Source organism: Arvicanthis niloticus, chromosome 9 (assembly GCF_011762505.2).
Source record: "Arvicanthis niloticus isolate mArvNil1 chromosome 9, mArvNil1.pat.X, whole genome shotgun sequence".
In the NCBI taxonomy this organism is placed as follows: Eukaryota; Metazoa; Chordata; class Mammalia; order Rodentia; family Muridae; genus Arvicanthis; species Arvicanthis niloticus.
The window spans coordinates 4,089,368-4,112,582 of record NC_047666.1 but is presented as its reverse complement, the minus strand read 5'-3'; the positions used below and the strand labels follow the sequence as shown (position 1 = coordinate 4,112,582).

At 37.0% G+C, this 23,215-nt stretch overlaps 1 protein-coding gene across 2 annotated transcripts in view; it reads right to left on the bottom strand.

Moving 5' to 3' along the window:
* Window positions 1-23,215, bottom strand: part of Grid2 (glutamate ionotropic receptor delta type subunit 2) — a 1,355,396-nt gene that overhangs the window by 150,937 nt on the left and 1,181,244 nt on the right. For both annotated transcript variants that reach the window (XM_034512535.2, XM_034512534.2), the window contains exon 14: window positions 4,163-4,329. In XM_034512535.2, coding sequence (XP_034368426.1) covers window positions 4,163-4,329 — 167 coding nt within the window. The remainder of the gene's footprint in view (window positions 1-4,162; window positions 4,330-23,215) is intronic.

Here is a 23,215-nt window from a genome sequence, read left to right as displayed (position 1 = left end):
CTTTAAGAAAACAGGCTGAGGAAACCTTGGGAAACAAGCCAGTAAACAGGACTTTTCATGGCTTACGCATCAGCTCCTGCCTCTAGGTATCTGGCCTATTTGAGCTTCTGTTCTGACTTCAGTCAGTGATGGCTTGTGATGCTGAATTGTAGGCTGAAATAAGCCTTTAACTTTTGACCCTGCTATTTTTATCACAACAGTAGAAAGGGTACCTAAGACAGCAGGGAGAAAGAGAGTAACTTGTACTTACATTCTCAACATACAGTTTTGAAGATGGAGTAGAGTTTGAGGGCTACAAGTCTACTGGTAGTAAGAAATATTAAAGAATAATACTAGGGAAATCTAGAATTATATGTAATCTGACCTCTCTCGGGGTCAACTTTCCAGTGCTGTTCTTTCTTTTTTGGACTTTGCTTCTTTGCAGTAGCCTATATAAAAAGGACTTTTCAACCCATGACAAACATTACTCCTCTAGTTTAAACTAACAGGGAATCACTAGATTTCTGATATGATGAGGATGGGAAATGCTAGAGTTGAGTCTTTGGGTATAGGACATACAATTTTCTTTTTCCCCTTTATGAAAACTAGGAAAAATTTAATGACTTTAACTGGTAGTATTTTTACTTTCAAGGGACTATAATAAAACAAATATGACAAATTACTGCAATACAAACAATGGATAAGCATGTGGTGACAAGGTGACCTACCACTAGTTAATAGTCAAGTCTTTGAAGGGAAAAAGCTGTAAGGGAAAAGTTCTGGTGACTACACTGAGTTACAGAGACTCCAGCTGGTCAATGGCAACTCCCTGGGGGCAATCCATGGAGGCAACAGAACAACCTGAGAAATTTTGAAAGATAGACCAAAATATATGACATGAAACATCTTTTTCTTGGTGAAGATGAGTTCATGGCTGATGAAGTAGAAGAAATTAAATAAGGGCAAATAGGGTAGATATAAAACAAAATCACAGATCCAAACTATTGTGTAACTTGTTTGTTGATTCTATGTGAATAATCCCCAATTTTTTCATGATTCCTTTTCTAAATTTTCATTCTGTAGTTTTTGTTTGTTTATGTCCTTGTGAGTCAGGGTTTTGCTATGTAGACCAAACTGACCTTATATTATGATTCTCTTGTCCTAGCCTCCTAAATGCTAGGATTCCTGGCAGTACGCTAGATTTTTTTTAATCAACTAAGCACAGTAATCACACATAGTGATATCTCACATTTAGATGATGTTAAAAGAACGTTGGAGTCATTGACACATTACAAATAAAAATATTTACAAATAAAATTATCTCCAAATGTCATGAAATATATCACAGAGTAGAAAGGACAAAGAAGCAATAAAAGAGTTAAATTGGAAAGAATAATAGGAAAGAGGAAAGTTAACCAACACCTATTGAAGGAGTGCTTCTCAGCGTGACTACAACAGCAGCAGTAGCTGGAATTTGGTAGAAATGAAAATTATGCACACTTCAGAATCAAAATGCTAGGGCTGGAGGCCAAAAATGATTGTTTTGTCAGGTCCCTCAGGTGCTCTGATACTTGCTTAAAGGTTGACAGGTGCTGTCTCAGGGTGAGGCACCAAGCATTGCTGAGTTGGCCTTGAGATTTATTGAAAAAATAAAATAGCCACAGAATACTCACACAGCTCAGGAATAATCCTTTCTAGGAATGGAAGGTTCACAGTTTGCTGTGTTTACTCATTCTAAAGGTATTTTTTTCCATCTTTGTCTTTCTTATTTAATGTCAGAACTGGGGCTTGGTTCTTTCAGTATGCTGTCTCCCAATGGCTGTTTCGTATTTTGTACAGCCATACTCTAACTCTGTATTTCTTTTATCCATCCTGCTGAAGCTCCTGTCTTGTACTTCTGATTTTTTCTTCACACAGACATATAGATGTCACTACAAATTCAATGCACACAAACACATTTTCACTTTCTCCTCATCCTGTCTCTTCTGTGTTTATTCACAGTCTTCCAGATGAACACAGTCTTCCCTCCCTTTCTTCCTTTCACACTTCAGACTTTTAAGGTTCAAATCCCAGCCCAGCTACTTATTAACTATAATTTAACCATCAGTAAAGCTTTTACTTTGTCAGACTTCCTGACTATAAAATAGGATGCCAATAGTGTCTGCCTACTTGTATTTTGAGGATGGGGGGGGGTGCGGAGTAAGTTAGTCTTTTAGAGGAGTGCCTTGCACAAGGGTGTGGTAAGTGATAGGTGTTCAGGGATGGCATATGATTCTTTCCCCCATGTTCCTGTACTCCTCAGTATGTCTCAGCTTTCCTGCAGATTTATTGAAGGAACAGTAGAGTTGACAATTCCATTCACCAAGTCATCTCAGATACTAGTGTGAATTCTATCACAGATTGCTCAGGCTGGGGTAAATATTGCCTCAGATGAACTCCCTATGTGGAGGGGACAGAGGCTCAGTTATGCCAAAAGGACAGATTTCTTTTTTTCTTTTTTATAAATAAGCAGCACACAGAGCTTGCTACTTGTGTTGATGCTGTTGGGGTCCTTGGATCACAGAGCAGGCCAGCACTACCTCTACAAGGAGGGATGCTTAGAGAGGTGGAACAGAGCATACTAATTAGCATTGTTCTGTTGACTCATTCAAACCTCCAGATTTCAGTTATTTGATTGAAGTCAGAGTTCTTTCCCCAGCACCCACATAAGATGGCTCACAATTGCTTGAAACTTCTGCTCCAGCTGCTCAAATAACTGTGAAATAAGTTAGGTAAGAGAGGATCTGGATTCTACCAATTAAAGTCATAATAAATTAAGATTCTTCTATGAAGGAGGAATTAGCATCTTGGTTGACTAAAGCTTTGAGCTACTTATAGCAAAAGATGATGGAATAGAGGAAATCCTGAACCATTATCCCAGTTTTCCATTTCTGATAGACCTATTGCTTGCCTTTGATCAGCTGCTATAAGACAGTTTTAGTGTTTATCGTCTGCTCTGTTCTAATGGAGGCTTCTCAGTTTGGCTGCTCATGTTTCTAAAAACCATCTCCATTTGACTTAAAAAGATCTCCCAGCACTCTTGTAAAGGAGGTGACTACTTGAGCAGGAGCGCTGGCAGTTAGGATGGTCCTTACTTGAGTCCAGCATATCTGCGTGTGGTAGGCTGATGACATGTTACGATGAGTGCAAAGGCCATCTCTGTCTCTCAGCTTTGTGACTTTGGAAAACTATAAACCTTTGAATAAGTTTTCTCAAAGGTAAAGTGAGGTTAATAACAGTGTTGAGAATCTTATGTTGGGATTAAGTTACTTCATATAGATAGTGGACTAATTATACATAGCATCTCCCAATTTCTTACTCTTTTGCTATTTTACGATTTGAAAAACTACAACTGAAATTTATGCTTTGTGCTTGCTGTCCGAACCTGAGTGCCTTTCTGATCTGGCATTATCTTCTAGTTCATAACAAGAAATAGAGGGGACAATTAGTGTCACATAAACAATATCTCTACCTAGAAAACAGTGACTCTCTCTGAACTCAAAATTTGTCTTGTAACTAGAGTGAAACAGTGTAATCCTCTACAATAGAAATTAAATATATTGTCAAACTTTCTTAAACAAATTTCTATCATAGAACATTCTAGCTTGAAGCTGGATCTACTATCATTATAACTCTTTCCTTGTGTTCCATGACAAACATCTCATATGCACTTTAATACCAGACAGAGAATTTTAAGGATTTTATCATTTCCTTTATAAAATTCAGATGAAGATATTCCATGTATATATTTGCAAGTTAGTATTCTAATTTGGTCCTGAAGTACATTTTGTGCCTCAGTGTTTCTAGACATAAGTTAATTTCCACAGCTTTATGCTGTTTATTTCCTACCATGTAGACTAGTCTGCTTAGCTTCTGTTGTAATTTGTAGCACATATACTCTATTTGGCTCATACAATTTTGGAGAATAAAAGAAGTTATATATGGCAATACTTTCGTCTTATTTATGGAGAAATAGTACATGTTTTAGACAAGAATTTTCTCATTGGACCCACTTCTAGGAACTGGTTTTGTGTAATGCTTTTTGTAACACAGAGGAAAATGTGATGGAACAGTCAGTGTAGTCTAGTACATTTTTAAGGTCTAAAATTCCTCCTTTTTTATATAGATGATTTCGTAGCCTTACCTTTGTGAAAAGACATCACGGTAGGGGCTGCCATGCTGCAACGCAATGCCATATCCCCGGTCAGCAACAGTATTCCCAACGGTGTAGAAGGAACAGTCAGGGTCGTTGATAGCCACATATTCTAACACAGCTGCATCCCATACAAAAGCATAGTTTCCATATTTTACCTGTGAAATTATGGGGGAGAAACAAAATAGGACTTAAAGTTAAAAATCCATAGAATTATAAATATTAAAATAGTATATGCAAAAATTATAGGCTACATGTGTTTAAGTAAACTCATATTTGTGTTTCTGTTAGTCTATAGCTCTTGAATACTGAAATTGCAGTGAAAGTAGACTAGTATTCATGCTTTCAGGCAGTGTGGCTTATAATAAAAGTATCCCTGAATGTGGACTGCAAGAATGTTAAAGACATGTTTCTGAGCTTGCAGTATGTCTTACCACTTAGGTGTTCATTTCTGGGACCCTCAAAAACTATGCTTCTAGAATTGCTGAGAGATGCTGAGTCTGTTAGCCACTAAACTAGGCACATTTCTTCACACCCACTATGGCTTCCTTTTGACCTATGTTTTACATAAATGCTCACAATTCACATTAAGGAGAAATTAGTAATATGGCTCTATCCATAAATTTCACTCTGTCTTCTTGGTCCAACTGAGTTCATCTCTTTCCAAGTACAACTATGGAAGCTCTCAGAGTTAGTGCCTAAATAAGTTTTTCTTGAGTGTTTTGTTAGCATACATTAGAAAATTTTATTTTATGCTGTATCTTCCCTTCCAAAGAAGCCCCTTTCCTTGACGGTCATTAGAAGGAGGAAAACAATTCTACAATCTTCTGCATCAACATTTAGGGGCATAAATTCATAGTGGGTTATCTAGAATCTAGCTTAGTGATTTTTTTCAGTCAACAATAATTCATATGGGAAACTGCCATTATTTGTCATATTTCTCCCACCCTGCAAAGGTCACGCGTGCAACGCTCAGGCTGCAGCTGGTGGTTCAGAGGTGGATGAATCATGTGGGCATGGACTTTATCAGTGGATTATTCATTGACAGAATCAAATCTGCATAGACTCTTGGGAGTTGGGGAATAATTCTTGGCAGCAGACTGATTTGTAAGACATTTCTTGTTCTTGGGCCCTTCCTTTTTGTCCCTGCTTCTTGCCACCCCTAAGGAAGAGAGCTCTTCTCTTCCTACATAACGTATATGTACGTTATAATTCACAGCAATAACAAACTTTCAGTTATCAGTGAAAACAATTTTATGATTGATGTCACCACAGCATGAGGAACTGTATTAAAGGGTCTCAACATTAGAAAGGTTGAGAACTGCTGCACTAGAAAAGCAGCCCTTCTCTCGAGCCCCTTCATAACGAATTGTGCATTGGTTAGGTTTTACTACTGTGACGTAATACCTGAGGAAAAAGCTTCAGAGTAGAAGGATCACAGTTTTATGGTTTTCAGACCATGTTGCTTAGCATTGTTGCATCTGTCCTGCATATGGTATGGCAAAGAGCATCGTGAGAGAAGGGCTCTCTTCCTTAGGGGTGGCAAGAAGCAGGGACAAAAAGGAAGGGCCCAAGAACAAGAAATGTCTCACAAATCAGTTTGTCTGCTGCCAAGAATTATTCCCCAACTCCCAAGACTCTATGCAGATTTTCACAGACATGCATGTAGGCAAAATACTCATAAATATGTATATAAAATAAATTAAAAAATTTAAAAGTAATAAAGGAAAGCAATTATGATAAATACCTTAATAGTTTGTCTAGAAAACTATTAAAGGTAAAGATAAAATTTAATGACTTCTTAGAATAAATAATTAGCCCTAAAGTTAGTTTATTTTTATTAAAAGAGGAATGTGCCATTATTAAAAGGAAAAGTGGGCACTGGCAATGGCTCAACAACTAAACTGTTTACTATGCAAGCAAAAAGAAAAAAATCAGATCCCCACAACCCAGATAAATTCTGGGTGGTCAGAGACAGGGATTCCTCAGAGACAACTGGCCAGAGAGACTAATCATATTACTGATTCTGGATATCACAAAAGTTTCTGCCACAGTGGATAAGGTGGAAGAGGAATGAAGAAAAATTCCCAAGACCAAGTTCAGGCCTCAGACTGTCACACACATGTACGTGTATCTACATGTGCATCTTCATACCTGTGACCATGCGTATACACGTGAAAAAGAAGAAAGTGGAAAAGAGATGCTTGGTTCAGTGCTAACAAAGTACTGGAACTTACATCTTAGAAAGGAGAGGAGCTTCATAAAAACTGAAGTAGTTTCAAAGAGATAGTTAAGTGGTTAAAAATGCTTCCTGCTGTTCCAGAGGACCCACGTTTATGTGGCTTGCAACCATGTAACTTTAGCGTCAGATACCTCTCTCTTCTGAGGGGATGTACACACACACACACACACACACACACACACACACACACACACACACACACACTTAAAAATAATCTTAAAAATGTTGTGCCACCTGATTATTTGGCAGGTATGGTGGTACCACCATTGTCCAGCTTATCTATCTATTTGTAAACCAGGAAGAGAACATCCTTTTCAGTGAAATAGAAATATTAGTCCTTAGCCAGGCACAGTGGTGCATGCCTTTAATCCCAGCATTTGGAAGGCAAAGTCAGGAGGATCTTTGTGAGTTTAAGGCTAGTCTGGTCTACATAGTGAATTCCAGGACAGCAAGAACTACATAATGAGACTCTGTCTCAGAAAAAAAGAGAAATAAAGAAATGTACAGTCCTACTAGGAACAAACCATTAATAACTCTAATGGTGTTGCCTATTGGTCAAGAAAATGATGTCTGCTGTTAAGTCAGCATGGCACTATGGTGCTGTTTTAGCCTATGCCATAACAGAGGAAATAAAAACATGATGTCATTCTTTCAGGAAAATGGTTCTTATGACATACAGACAAAATTATATTATTTTATGATATGAAGAACCATTCAGGAATCAACTTAACAAGTATTTAAAAGTATTTTAACCTAGACTAACTCTAAGGATATATATATATATATATATATATATATATATATATATAACTTGGTATCCTATAATTTATCAATGAAAGATAAATTATGCGAGAAAAACCTACTTACAGTAACTACTACTATTTAGTAAGAATTTTAGTAGGCCTTAAAGACCATGTAGACAAACTTTTTCTATATAATTGTAGTGCATCTCCCAGAGTATGAATACAAGCTTTAAAACTGATACACACACACACACACACACACACACACACACACACACACACACAATACTTTATATAGATTACATAATATATTATATATTGTCTATATAACATATAGAAAAAACATATCTATTTTCCTCAAATCATTTCAAACAATGCAGTTCAAGACTTATTATGATGATGATAATAATGATGATGCTTTTTGTCTTTCATTTTTCTTCCTTCCCTCCCTTTCTTTCTTTCTTTCTTTCTTTCTTTCTTTCTTTCTTTCTTTCTTTCTTTCTTTCGAGACAGGGTTTTACTATGTAGGTCTGGCTGTCATGGAGCTCATCAGGCTGACCTTGAACTTGCAGAGAACTACCTGCTTCAGCTTCCTAAGTGCTTAGATTAAAGACGTGCTGTGCCATATTTAATACAATTCTAAAATTAAAAGGAACAATTTAGGTCCTAGTAGTCACCTGGCATGATTTTATAATTTTTCCTTTTATTTCTTCAGTTAATTAATTTATGTTTTTTTTTTTAAATTTTATTTATTTTTCGTCATTTGCATCCAAACCACTGCTCATCCTCCACACCCCCTCCCAAGTCCCTCCTCTCATCTTTTCTTCCTGTCTCCTCTGAGCAAGTGCCCCCTCCATATCCCCACACCCTGGCACATCAAGTCTCTGCCAGATTAGGTGCATCCTCTTCCACTGAGGTCTACTTCCATCTTGCCCAGTCTTACAGTTTTTGTGATATATCAGTGACCTTGAAACTTCCTCTAGGAACTCATCTTGATTTTTTTTCTCTTCTCTGTCAAACAGCCACCATGCCACCCAGTGAACTCTTCCAGCATTTTTAGATGGTCCTCTATGGTTGAAGACATTCCAGTTTGCTACTAGAAAATATTCTACTGCTATAGTTACTACTTTGTGAGCTGTGCCATTGTACCCCAATATCTGGCAACATCATTGCTATTATATATTCTATTTCTTGCAATTTAATATTATGAAGATTTATAAGTAAATTTTAAAAGAGAAGTGTTAAAATCGTGTGATGATAGCCTTTAGAAAGAACAATGAAACAATTTTTAAAATGTTCCTGGCATTTCTTTCATTGCCTAAAGCATGCAACCACTGTCCTTTGGATGCCTCTAAACTATCAAATTTAAACTATCGAGAAAATACTCATCAGCAAAGTCTACAGCCAGTTTTCAAGGCAGAAAATAATTGAGAGGGTGGTCTAGAATATCCAATTCATCTGACTAGGTGGTAGATGTTTTAGAAGTTTTCAACTAGCTTTTGTTGAGGTCATGTTTGGATTAGCAGATGAAATAAATGGTGTTGATTTAGTCACTAGTGTGGGGCTTTGTTCTAGGTTAAGCAAAGTGTAAGACTATATTTGAGTGCTTCCTCTTCATATATCCCAGACTCAATTGTGAGGAACACCACAAAAGGATATCTACTGCCACTGTTTTCCATGTATAGAACCCAAAGTAGAGGTATTAAGACACTGTGGTACACTATTAGAGAAAAGATATCTTCAAAGATCTCACCAGCTTTAAACTAGCACACTATGATGATGACTGGCCTGACAGGATATGCTTATTTGTGCATAGTGACATGAATGTTTTGGAAGTAATCAACATCTCCCTCATTGGACCTAATGCCTGATCCATGAGATGGAACTCATTCCTAGCAATCTTAATGGAGCCAAGAACTTGTGGTCTTTGATCCTAAGAGAGAACTTAATACTGTATGAACATAGTTTTACAGAGACATTTAATGAATTATTTCTATACCCATAGATCAGTGAATCTCTCACCGTTCATCAGAGAAACTTCTTCTTGAAGTAGTTTTGAGACAAACACACCCTCCCCAATTGGTTAATGTACAGAGAAAAAGAGACCATGGAATGCTCAGCCCTGACTGGACACAGTCACTTTCCCAGTGCTCGAGAAACTTTGTGGAAGAAGGGGAAAAACAAAATAAGAGCTGAAGAGAAGAGGGCCCCTTCAGGAAAAGTCTTTTCTGGACACAGCAGGAGAGCTGAACATATAAACTCACAGCAATTGTGATGACATGCACAAGAGTTGCAATAGCTCAGGCTAGACAGTATCTTAGCATGGAGGGGGTAGATGGACACAGAATCCCACCACTAGCTGAGGTGCTTTTGGTATGTGATAGCTTCTAGAGGAAGAAAAGACATCTTTCTTCAATGATGTGTACCCTGGTAGGTGACAATGATCCAGGATATGCCCTATCTCTAAGAATAGTTGGGCACCAGAGACTGGACCTAATTGGGAAAAATGAAGAAAACTGAAAGTTGGGTGGGTAGTGGAGATATAGGAAAAGTCATGAATAGGATAAACACATTGTATCAAGTTCTTTTTTAATAAAGATGTGGGGAGGATCTCAGAGAAGTTGGAGGAGGAGAAACTATTACAAGAATATACTGCATGCAAAAAAACTATTTCTGATTAAATAAAAATTAAAAAAAGAATACTGTTTAAAAATAGGTTCTGTTGTGATTGGTGGGCACTGATATCCACTGATGCTCAGCACAGAAGGCCTTATAGCAGTTCTAGAGAGATAATTTAAGGGTAGTAACCCTCTCTGAGGGTTTGATTGGTGGATTCCTACAGTACAGCCACAGAATTGCTTTAAGTTCAGTTTAAGGACTTTTTATTGAGATATGTGCTAGCAGTTTTCATGCATTTGGTAAGACTCTGAAGCTGAAATTTTGAGGATGATGTAAATCGTGAGTCCCTCTCCTTAATCTGTTTACAGGTGGATACAGGTGGATCATTGAGACAAGTTGTACAATGGCTGTAGCAGATTGCACTGTCATATACACCACTTCTGTTGAAACATACAGGACATTCACTTTTATGGAGAGGAACTGGGGCAGTCTGATCAAATATTCTGGAAACTGAAATAGTTGTACAAAAATTCAAATATTTAAGTTTCGTATCTATGTACCTAGCTGATTAAACACAGAGACTCTGTGGAGACCACTTCTTGTTCAAGCACACTCTACTAACCTAATCATTGTTTTTGCAAGTTTCTTCCTGTCAGATGAGAACATGTAAACTTTCAATATTTTTTTCTCAAATATTTGCATTTCTGGCCCAGTAAAGAGAAAAATGAAAACATATATTTGAGAATGTATGCTCCTCAGTGTTCAATGGAAGATGAACATTCTCTCTGTGGACTGTCTTTGTTTCTGTGTTCCTATTCCAATGTTCCCATCATGAAGTGATGAAGAAAGCACTTGGTAGTTTATTAGGTAGTACCCTCCAGGGTAACTATGGAAGCCCACACTATAAGCAAATAGACATAACATCTACCACTCTACCGAACTTGATATGAATTGAGAGATCAGTATTCATTCTTATATAAAGCTTATATTTACTAAATTTTAATAGGCTCGCTTCAAAACCTAAATCCACAGAAAATAGCAATCATAATCTTTTATTAAGAAAGTTCACTGGGGACAATTTTGGAAAGATGACATTTAAACGAAGACAGTAAGGAAAAAATGTTTTCTTATTGACAACACTCAGTATTTATTTTTTATGAGAATAGATAACACATAAGACATTTTTAGATCCATAAAATATTCTTTCCTATGAATTTCCTTGATATTTCCAACACTTTGAGACAGCTTAGTCTATGGCAGCTAAGTCACAGGTGTAGTGATCAAGTTTCCTGCAAGGTATACTGATGGTCAGTGGCCCGCTGGAACTCAGGCTGAATTCTGTCTGCTACAGTCATTTCAGAATACTAACGACACACTGTCATGGAGATGTCCACAGGAAAGCAGATGCAGGTGAGGTACAGCAGTCTCCACCTTTAAGGCACAAAATATTGTGACACGAGATGTGAAATGCAGCTTCTTTGATGTTTTGTAATCACACTACTAAGATAAAAGAACTGAGGTTTTAAAAGAAAAAGTTCGTGTTTGTTAAACTCTGGGGATGATGGCTGTTTATTTTTTGTGATTGCAAAGTCCTTTGTGACCATTACTCTCTATGGATTTTTGATTCTCACAATTGAAATGAAGAAATGTTTAGCAATTAAAATAAGCCAAAAATGGAAAAATTTTAAAATTAAAAGATCTGAGAATAATAGCAGTAAAATAAATTCTAACTTGTATAACAGATTTTAATATAGTTTTAACTAATGGTCATTAGTGGATGCAGTCGTGAAGTAGTTATGAGTTACAGGCACAGAGTTATGATTAATCCAAATTAAATCTATAGTGGTCCTTGTAATTCACTGCCTGTGTAAGTCCTCAAAATGAGAAGGCTTTAACATTTATTACATGAGGACCTAGGTGCTACCCTCTTTCACTACAGGCAAATTGGTAATGTAGCAGCATTCATCACTTTTGAACTTATGCAGCACAGTAAGTAATGTCCAAGTCCACATTTAAGTGTGTAGGACACACACACACACTCTCACACACACACTCTCACACACACAGGCACGCATGCACGTATACACTACATAGGCATGGTTTTGTTTACTGCTGCACCAACTGTTGGCCTACCATATTTTTGTGTACTTTTGATATTTCAGGTTTACTTTGATATAGTCATCATATGGTACAACTTTCATAAACAAGATTTGAAAATGTTTAAAATAAGTCAACACTAGCTTTTTAAGAGTGTCTTCTGTTAACACACATGCAAACATGTACTAAATACACAAATGTAATAAATTAAGAAATGGCTGTTACTAAAATGTTTATGACTTATACTTTGAATTAACAGACAAAAAGAATGTCCTTCTCTATGATAGAAAAACGTTGAAAACGACAGAGCATAAAAGAATTACACTAAAACAAAAATATTCTTTTCTATACTTGTTTAATTATGTTTTTGAAAAAAAGTCATGGGGAGCTTGGCAAAGAATGAGCTGCCCTTGAATTGTTCAATGTTATATGTAGATTGGGACAAAACCTTAGTGAACAGTTAGCACTTTCAAAAATATTAAATAACAGTATTTTTTTTAAGTTAGGAATATGTCAGGTTATTTTTTTTAACTATTACTGCAACTGTTTTTGAAATACTGTAACCTGTTTGAAAATAAGTTGAAAGTATAACCAGTTTGGAGCCACATTGTCAGTGATTCAGAGTGCTTATAGAGACAGACATTTTCAACATGTTTAACCCACATGATGAGTTTAAGGAGACCAAGCCTTTGATTGGTCTCCAGGAGAGAGCCTGTGACATCACTGAGGGGAGCTGAGGACAAATCTCTCCAAGATTAAGCCCTAGTCTTCCTGTTGGGTGAAGTATATACTGTTTTAAGACCCAAGCTTTATTTTCATGAAGAAGAGCATGTTTAGATGGATGTTAGTGTACATCAGTGATGTCAGACTGGGCTTAGAAGAGCCGCAAGTCGCAGAAGAGTTCATGTTGGATGACAAGCAAGAGGTTTTGATCTAGAATGCTGTCCTGACTGCAAGATAAGCTAGAACAGTGGTGGGACAAAGTCTGTGGGATAATCAAGCAATATCTGATTTGATTTAAGGTCCAGGTCACAAGGTGTAACTCATACCTGACACTGCTTGTGTGACCAAGAACCTGAGACTACATAGCTCAGGGATCTGTTGGAAAAACAAATACTACTGTTCTAAAATAAAAACAAAAATAAAACTAAAACAATACCCCTAAACAAACAAACAAACAAACAAACAAGCAAAAAAAAAAAAAAAAAACTGTGACAATAAGATTACTCCTGATGACATTTTGCTAAACTCAGAGATAAGTGCCTTGCTGAGCTATCACCAGAGAAGTTTCTTCCTGCTGCAGATGTGAATAAATCCAAAGATACAGTCAGGCATAATGCAGAGAAAGAGACCTTGAAGCATTCAGCAGTGAAAGGGATGTCTCTACTACATGTATCCCTCAGGGCCCCGAGGAAGAGGAGGCCAAAAAAGTGTAAGAGCTAGGGAAATGGAAGACAACAAGGAAAGATGTACAAGAGTCAGAGATGACTTTTGTAATAGATACACTCTGGAAATAACACACTAACTCACTTCTCTTACAATGTCTTAATCTATTCTTGAAGTCTGTACCTGATGATTGCTTCATATACGCATAAATGATCAAAGGCCAGTATGTTTTGGTGGAGACATTCAAGACATTAGCAAACACTAGTTATCTGATCTAATTAATATAATCTCAATACTGGTTCGGCTTCTTGACTAGAGCAATGAACCCAGAAGGGATGAAAGCAATTGATTCATCTTTTAGATAGATAAAATTTACTCTGTGAATGACCTGTAAAAGGATTTGCCATGGTCATTTAACTACTTTGAAATGTCTTCATTTTTTTTCTGTTTCTGATACTTGTCTTGAACTTTTATTGTATGTAAATCTTTTTAGTGATATTTCAGTTTTGCCGAGAAGGAAGTATTTTAATGATCTTTTTAGTTTGAAAGATTTATTTACTTATGTATTTGTAAATTTGTCTGTATGAGTGCATGTGTACATGCATATATCTCCAGGGCTCCTTTAGAAATGGTGAAAAATTGGTGTACAAACCACTGTTAAGAGCAGGCCCCATGCTCTGCAATAAATGTCCAAGTCAAAATGAACACAATGGTGTTTTTGGAGGTATATTTTTGGTCTCATAATACTTTGTCTGGACTTGTTTCTTCTCCTTTTCCATCTCCTATTCCTTTTTTTCTTCCTCCTCCTCCTCCTTTTCTTCCCTCTCCTCTTCCTTCTCCTCTTCTTTCTCCTCCTCCTTCTCTTACTCTGCTTCTTCTTTTCTCCCCCTCTCCTCCTTCTCCTTTTTAGTTTTTCTTCTTCCTCTTTCTCTCACCCCCTTCCCTAGCTGATCTTTTGTTCATATATTTTATGATTTCTGATCTTGTGATTTTTAGGGAATTTCTGTATGTGCCAACATGTGTCTCTGCTGGTGATTTTTCCTTTGTCCTTTGCTTTTCTGTTTGTACATTTGTTTTTATTTTATCTTATTTTAATTTTTCTCTCTTCTTCTAGATGCCTGTTAGTTTTCTAATGAGAGAGAGCAAGAAAGAATGCAGATTTGGTAGTGGGGAGGATCTGGGCAGATTTGGAGATGAGAAACCATAATCAGATTATGCTTAATAGATACTGCTCTCAATCTTGTCAGAAATCTACTAAATGTGTCATTAAATGTTTGAGCTTATGACAGAGACTCCCTAAGCCTGACAGTTACTCTCTAAGGTCTCTGAGACGATATACACACAGTGACAAGAGACTGCCTGGATTGTGGTATCATGACCACCAAGTTAAGCACCTCCATTGCCTTGCCCACTTCCAGAGCTGGTGTACACTGTGGATAGAACAGGATACCCTGAGAGACAAATATCTCATATTGCCTAAGTCAAGGTGGGTCATTTCTCATTTCACACATAGCTATTCCACAGAGAAGAAGAAAGCTCTTTGTCTTCTGGGTTTCAAAAAGCCAGATTGACTCCATCCAAGTTGCCACGAAGACCACGGGGACCTAGGAACTGTTTAAGTAGTGGACCATGGCTGAAACGCTGTCCTTTTAATACATTTAATACATGACTCCTAGATTATAATTTATTCTTCTCCAGATTTCTGACTACATTCACAGCTAAGGTAGCTGGAGCTTGACAGCTAGAAAAGAGAGCTAGCTCCTTACCACTATATTTGCTCATTAATAAATTCATTAACTAGCTAAGACTGGCACATTTCTTACAGACGTCATGATAAACAATACACAGTTCAGATGTAAGCTTTCACAGATGTAACCTGTTACTTCCTTAACAAAACTCAGTTTCCAGCAACTAAATGCTTCATATTTCCTCTTCTTGCTATGCCATTGTCTTAACATTATTTGAGTTCTTATAAATTTGCCTAACCTTAATAAAACATTCCACTATACAATCTAACTATATAATCACAAATTCAGATTTTAAGTTTTTTGATTGTCTTTTAACTAAATTTAAAGTGGTTTTTTTTTTGGTGCTGAATCTACACTATAAGCTATTCTACTCAAATATGTTTCATTTGATTGTAGTTTAACTGCAGACTTAAGCTGTTTCTCTTCCTATATGATCAACTGTATTCACTAGGTCAAGGTTTTAAGTTTCCTTTGTCTCTCAATTATAAACTTAAAATTGTTTCTTTATATATATATATATATATATATATATATATATATCAGTCTCCTAGAGAGAAGGAAAAAAGCTCAGCTTGTTCCTTCTGCTCCATGAAAGGTTTTTGTCTTCCTTAAGCTCATCTTACTGTTCATGTTGGTAACAAATCTGTCTCTTTTGTAAACTTATAAGCTACAGGAAACCCACTCAAATTTACCCCTCATGGACCAAATAGACTTCGTCTAGATAAGTACACCTACCTATTCTAGAGGGTGGGCTCTTCTTCTGTTACTGGGATTGGGATTCACCTCTCTCCCAACCACCAAATCTAAGGGCTTCAAATGTATTTTTAGGTGTACACCTAAAATGTTTTTCTCACCAATGTACTTAACCATATTCTTTACATATAATATTTATGTGTGTTTCAGCATCTTAGGCATTTACTACATTAAGGACGGCCCAGAAAAGCAACCTCCAGATGCTCCAATCTTCTCTCACAGACACAGATGCTTCTACTAGACCTATTCATTCTGATCTATACACAGGTAGTTCAACAGACCCTGGACAGTAAGGAAGCAGCCAACTCTTCTAAGACTGGACCAACATTCCCATCCCCATTTTTTTGGTTTCGTAGAGACACATCACCCCAGAGTTAGCAGAAAACAGCTAAAGATCGTTATGACCTTATTCTTGCTCCACCATCACTCCTTTTTAATTTTTATTTTTTAATTAAACCAAAAAATGAGCATTGTTGGCATTTTGTCTAGGCTCCATACCACAGTTACCTGGCAACAGCCAGGTGTGCCTGACTCATTGTAATAGGGGCTGCTTGTCTCCTCTTCTCTCTCTTGTTTTCTTGCTCCTACTCTGTCTCCTTGCTCCTGCTGCCCCTCTCTCCCCATTCCCCTCTCCCCTCTCTCCACATGTTCATGACTAGGCTCCACTCCTCTTTTCTCCTCCTCCTCTTCCTCCTCTTCTTCCTCTTCTTCCTCCTCCTTCTCCTTCTCCTCCTCCTTTTCTCTCTCTCTCTTTGTTTCTGTCTCTGTTTCTCTCCCTGTCTCTCTGTCTCTCTGTCTCTGTCTCTGTCTCTGTCTCTCTCTCTCTCTCTCTCTCTCTCTCTCTCTCTCTGCCTTTTTTATATCTACTCCCTCAACTCCCTTCCCCATGACCTGAATAAAGTATTCTATACTATACCATTGTGTGGCTGGTCCCTCAAGGCGAAGAGATGCCTCTGCATGGGCCAATAGAGGCAACCCCTTCCTCTATACCTGATCACACATCCACCAAACATATTCCTTCTATCTTCATTTTTACAAAACACAACATATATAATCTTAGAAACACAGTTTGTCTCATGAGATTATAAGATACTGGATTGTTTTGTTTTTATTTAATATTATGCCTGGGTATGTAGAATAAAACATAAAATAGTGTGGCTTGATATACCTGGAATGCTATCCTTTGAGGTCTATTCTTTTTATAATATATTTCCATATGAATTATGAATAAAACTGTGTATAATTTTAAAAAAAAAGAAAGAGGAAGAAGTCACAAAAGTGGGGAGCAAGCAAGAGAAAGGTTACTCAAACAAAGTTGTAAAATTATATGACTGGGCTGTGGGATAGAATGAATGTCCCACTGATATTTGCCATCAAATGTATTTAGTATTCATCTAATTCATTTCTTCTTTCAAAATTTTACATTTATGAGTCTTAAAAATGCCTATATAACAGGTTTGGTGGTTCAGGCCTTTATTCAGAGACAGGCAGATCTCCGGGAGTTCAAGGCCTGTCTGGTCTACATAGTAAATTCCATGACAGCTGAGCAGCATAATGAGACCCTATCTAGAAACAAATACACAAACAAAAATGCCTTCATCAAGTACAGAGCTGTAAAAGATTAAAAATAGCTATTTTATCACCAGACATAAAAAGGATGCTAAAATATTGTTATACTTAATATTGTACAATAATAAATAATTATATTATCACAAGGTTTTTATATGTACATTATTTATGTAACTATAAATTATCACTTATAGAATACAAATATAAATGTTTTAAGCTACACATTAGTACTGTTGTAATTAATTGATGATGTTCAATAGTCTCATTATTGTTTTGTTTAAATACTAACATTTTCAGCAAAGATAAATAATACAGAATAATATATCATTTTAAATGCATATTCTCATGTTTTATGTTAAAGTCATAGCACATACATAACATACATGATGTTGGGTTGTGTTTTTGTCTGAAGAAGCTGTGTTCTGAATTGTTTCCTTACAACTTTAGTCAATATGTTAATAATGGTTATTGGCATACTTGGCAGGAATTAGAAAACAAAATATTTCCTTTCATTATTTTCTTTTCATTGTTGGGGTTTGAACCCTGAGCCTCATACATGCCAGGCAAGTACACCATTACTGTGTTACACCCCTAGCCCAGAGCCTCCTGCATGGTAGGCAAGCACACCATTACTGAGTTTGAGCTACACCCTTGGCTTCTGAATTCATTTATTTTAATACTTAAAGCAGTACTTTCCAATAAGATGAAACAGTTCAAATTCATATAAAGTCCATATTGAAAGAAAAACTAAAGGAGTGGAGTGTATATAGTATATGTATAAAGTGAATTTTATACTGTGAAATCCCGAAATGATCCACACTAAGTTATATCATTTACATAGAGTCAGTTTAAACAGATTTCTGTGACAATAGATTTCAACGTTAACAAATGATAGGTAAATTTTAAGAACAAAATTAGAATGCAGCGGACCAAGAATGACTATTGTTAAGTAGTTAAGAACAGTAGATGTGAAAAGAAGATAGCTAAAGGATCCAGAGAAGCAATTCAAATGGAATGGAGCCACATGCTCTGCAAGCACTGAAAAAATGCTCAAACACAAGAGCAGTTATACCAGACCAGCTAAATGACAGCAGGACACTGTTTTAGATCTATTGGTCTGACATTTAGCATTTATTGCTGGTGGGGATGCATGGAAAAGTGCATTTTCTCACATTGCTGGTGGAATATACTTCTTTTCGCCCCCTAAAAGCTACATCAATGCAAATTTTAAAAATATACCAATGACTTTTTCGCCAAGTGATTCTATTCCTAAGGTTGCATTCCAGAGAAGGGTGGCAGGATCAGATTGATGCAGAGGGTACTCACTGTGTCACTATTTACTGTGGCACTAAATTGGACACAGTGGTAATGATCTTTGCTCAAGGGATGATAACACACCATGAGACATAATGGGACTTTTAAAAGAATATTTTCTTGCTATGGGAGCCTCAGAACAGTCTCTGATATGTATTTACAGAGTGAGAAAAAGCAAGGCACAGAAGTTATTCATAATACAATCCTATTTTTAAAAGCAACAGTAACCCAAAATTGTATAAATATTTGAGTATATGCAACATGCCATTTTGTTATTAGAAAGCTTAGATTAAAAATACGGACTAATACAATATATCCTATTAATTGCCTTTTAATGTAGAAAGTGTGGCTGGAGGTAAAGAAGAGAAAAATGAGATAAAGCTAAGCAGAGAAGTAAAAGTATTATGGGCTAAATTCTATGTGTGGTTACATCTATGCATGTAAGAACATCATATATGAATGCAAATGCATGACTATAGACAACTGAGTAACAGGTTTTGAATGATAATCCATGTAAGTCAAAAATCACATTTTTGGGGAAGTCTTTACTTACAAAAATACTTCAACATCTTTTTGTTGCATGCTTTAAATTTTGCTTTGAGTTTGTTACCTCCTGCTTTAGCCTCTAGAGTCCTCAGGTTGCACATGAGCCAATCTGCCCATCTTGAAAGTATGATTTAGATATATAACTTTGGAATTACATTGTAAAATAAATTACATACTTTAACTTTCATAAGAGTAATTTGATTTTACTTTTAATTGGATTCACTTTCTATATTAATATCATTTACTCTTATTTTCATCTTATTCCTTAAGTGTCTTTTTTTTTCTCTTGAATATTTGTTTTTCTCCTTGATGAGAATGCTTTCCTGTTCAGTTTTCTTCGATTCAATCTCAGTTATCATCTTTATGACATATACTAAATTTCTTCTCAGCCCAAGCGTGATGTTTTCCTGGAAATCTGTTCGTGGCCCAAGGCTGTGTTCATGTCCCTTCTGCATGACTTTGTGGCATTGCTATGCTTCCCACTTACTCCATGCTGGTAGTACATCACATCACCTCCTTTGTTTTGTTGAACATCATGTAACTGCAACTACTGGTGTGCCTGGACTGGTTCCTCTTCACCCATTGCTTCTCTGGTGTCTAGGCCTCAAGCGGGATGAATTCCTACTGTGGAATCAGTGCTTTACCTTGAACTCTGTTAATTCAACAATCTGAGTCTGCAAATCCTAAAATACTGGAAATGACTAAGTACTAGTGGAATATTATTCCACTAGTGTTAGAATATTATACAATGCTACATCATTGTGTAAACATGTATTGGTTACTACACCTGTGACGTAGCATGAATTCAGAATTTATGCAATACAGGTTATGCTAGACAGCTCAGTAGTATGTTTTGAAATGTTGACAGTGTTTCCTATTTCACATTTCCAATGTGGTAACCACTAGCCACCCAAGGTCCCTTAGTATTTGAAAAGAGAGTAATGTGACTAAGGAAACACATTATTGATTCTATATGTGATGGTTAGTGTGAATTGTTGACTTCACAGAGTCTAAAACCTGGGAGCTAGACCTCTGGATTTGGGTGAGGGAGGTTATCTTGGTTGGGATGAAAGAGTTGGGAAAACCCACCCATTGTGGGTGGTGTTATTCCCTCCTGATATTCTGAAATATATGGGAATAAAAGGGAGGTGGGCAGGACCATGCCTTGCTTAGTGATCTACTTCTTAATTGTGGATGCAATATAATCTACTGTTGGGGGCCGACTTTTAGCAGAAAGCGGCTATCAGCTTTGCAGCCATCTTGAGCCATATACCCTGACATGTGACTTGGATTACAATAGCCTACAACAGCTGAGCACACTCCGATAATCTTGGTTTAGATACCTTGGGTGCATGAGATTAAAGGTGTGTAACTTAAGAGTATGATTTAGAAGTGTAGAGATTAGATTTAGAGACAAGACCTAAGGGCATGATTAAAGGTGTGACCAAAAGGCATGGCTTAGAAGTGAGACATATAAAAGGCAGAGGCAGACGGGAGAGAATCAGACACAGCAGAGAGAAGATAGAGAATCAGACACTTCAGAGAGTACAACTTGGAGTACAACTTGGAGTAGGAATTAAGCATTAGGTAGCAGGCACTTGGAAGAGAACTTGGAAGAAGTAACTTGGAACTTGGAGGCACTAGGGACTAGGAACTAGGGACTAGGAATTTAGGATTTGGGACTTGGAGAGAAGAAGAGAGACTGAAGAATAAACAGGATTGAAACACACTCTGTCTGGTCTCCATTCTTCGAGTCTGTCCTCACTCTCTCTCTTGCTGAACCCCGACCCCACGACCAGAGTGGCAGCTTGGGCCGGGATACAGTGGCTGCCAAACGTGGGGCAGCCCAGGCCTCAACATTTTGCTCGGGCCGCAACATTTTTGGCCTCCCGAACGTGGGGCTAGTGCAGTTTCCAACATTTTAGGCCGCCCAAAGTGGGGCAGCCTAGGCCACAACATTTTTGGTGCCTGAACAGGGACTCGAGCTTAGGTCTCAACGTTCTACTGCTTTAAACTCCAACTGCCTTGACTTCCACACCATGATGGACTGTACCATAAGCTAAAATAAATTTTCCTTTCCAGAAGTTGTTTGGTCAGGGTATTTTACCAAACTAACCAAAAGAAAATTAAGAAACTATTTAATCTCATTTTTCTTCCATTTAAAGTCATGTGAATCTAATATCATATCAAACTGAAGCATCATCACTACCATCATGTCAAATTAGAGATATCAAATTGAAGGCATTGCTTTTAATCTGAGAAAAAGCATGCGGGAATGTAATCTATAGCCTTGAATTTACAACAGTCTAATTTTAAGTGGATATAATTATCTCCATTTACTCTAAGAGCACTTAGACCATATTTTTTTTTTAAAAAGAATGATTACATACACACAACTTAAGTGAATGGGTTACTGTAGGCTGGAGCAGTTGCAGCAGGATGAGGTAAAGGAAAACTCAGTATTTGACAACTGCTCCATCCTAAAAATGTAGTGTAGTGCCTGTGTCGAAGCACATATCCCTAAAAACCAAATTAAAACCATTCCTTCTATAATGAAGTGAAAAATTAATCTATCAGCTCAGGGACTAGAAATTTGTGTGTTGGTGAGCTCACTTGCTATGGTAGGTGTGAAATGACTGAATTTGGCATTTTCCCATTGTTAATTTGTTGCTCTTTGGAAGCAGAACACCTGCTCATAGACTATTGCATATTACACATGAACTGGAGTTACAAGGAATTATGAGTTACCCGGTATGATAGCAGAAACTAAAGCTGGTTTTAATAATAAGCACTCTTAATCCCTGAGCCATCTTTCTAGCCCTGAGAGAACCTTTCAAAGCTATACAGGCTGGGAAAAATGCATTTCAAGTTCCGAGAGTATACAACTGCCTACCTAGATCATCATACTCAGCATAAAGACTCTCTCTCTCTCTCTCTCTCTCTCTCTCTCTCTCTCTCTCTCCCCTCTTTTGAAAAGGAAATAAATTTGTGCATGACCAAAACAGATCAGAGAACTTTATGCCACAAAGAGACCTCAATAGGATGCAGGAGGAAAGAAATATTTCGGGCTGAAGAGAAGGATAAATATGCCTAAAAGACTACAGAGGAAAAATAAACACATTAGGACAGATAATCAAAGGAGATCTAAGAAAATGCCATCAAATTAACAAAATGAATATATATCTGTCATTAGTAATTCTTAATATTAGTGGCTTCCATTTCACAAGCTAAAAGAATGGACTATAAAACAAGGTCCATTTTTTTTTTCTTTTTTTCTTTTTCTTTTTTTTTTTTTTTTGGTTTTTCAAGACAGGGTTTCTCTGTATAGCCTTTGGCTGTCCTGGAACTCACTCGGTAGACCAGGCTGGCCTCGAACTCAGAAATCTGCCTGCCTCTGCCTCCCAAGTGCTGGGATTAAAGGCGCCACCACCGCCCGGCTACAAGGTCCATCTTCTTGCCATCTCCAAAGAAACCCATTTAACCCAAAAGACACCACATTATGAAAATATATAGAAAGTGGTAATCAAAGAAACAAACAAGAAACAAGTAGGAATAACTATTCTATTATCGGACCATACAAACTATGTATCAAGCTAGTTGGAAGGTACTTATCAAAAGAACAATCCATCAAGAGAATATTACAATTCAAAATCTGCATTTGCAGGGCCTAGCTCCTAACCCAAGGCTCTCACATTTGTTCATGAGTCCCATTGGTAGTGTATAAGTCCTTTTCTTACATGTCCCTTCCTCTGCTGCTGTGTCAACACCCACAGGGCTGGCTCCAAACCTCAGTCAGACTCTTCAGTTTGTTTTGTTTGTCAGTCATTTTTTCTGGGGAGTCACTCATTTCATCTACCCCAAGCTTCTGGGACACATTAAAAGCAGTGTTAAGAGAGAAATTTATATTCCTAAGTGCCTCATTTTAAAAAAAAATCAAAAAGAGCACAAATAAATGACTTAATAATGCATCTTAAGAATTTTGAAAAGCAAGTACAAACCAACCCCAAATCCAGTGAATTTCTTGGTT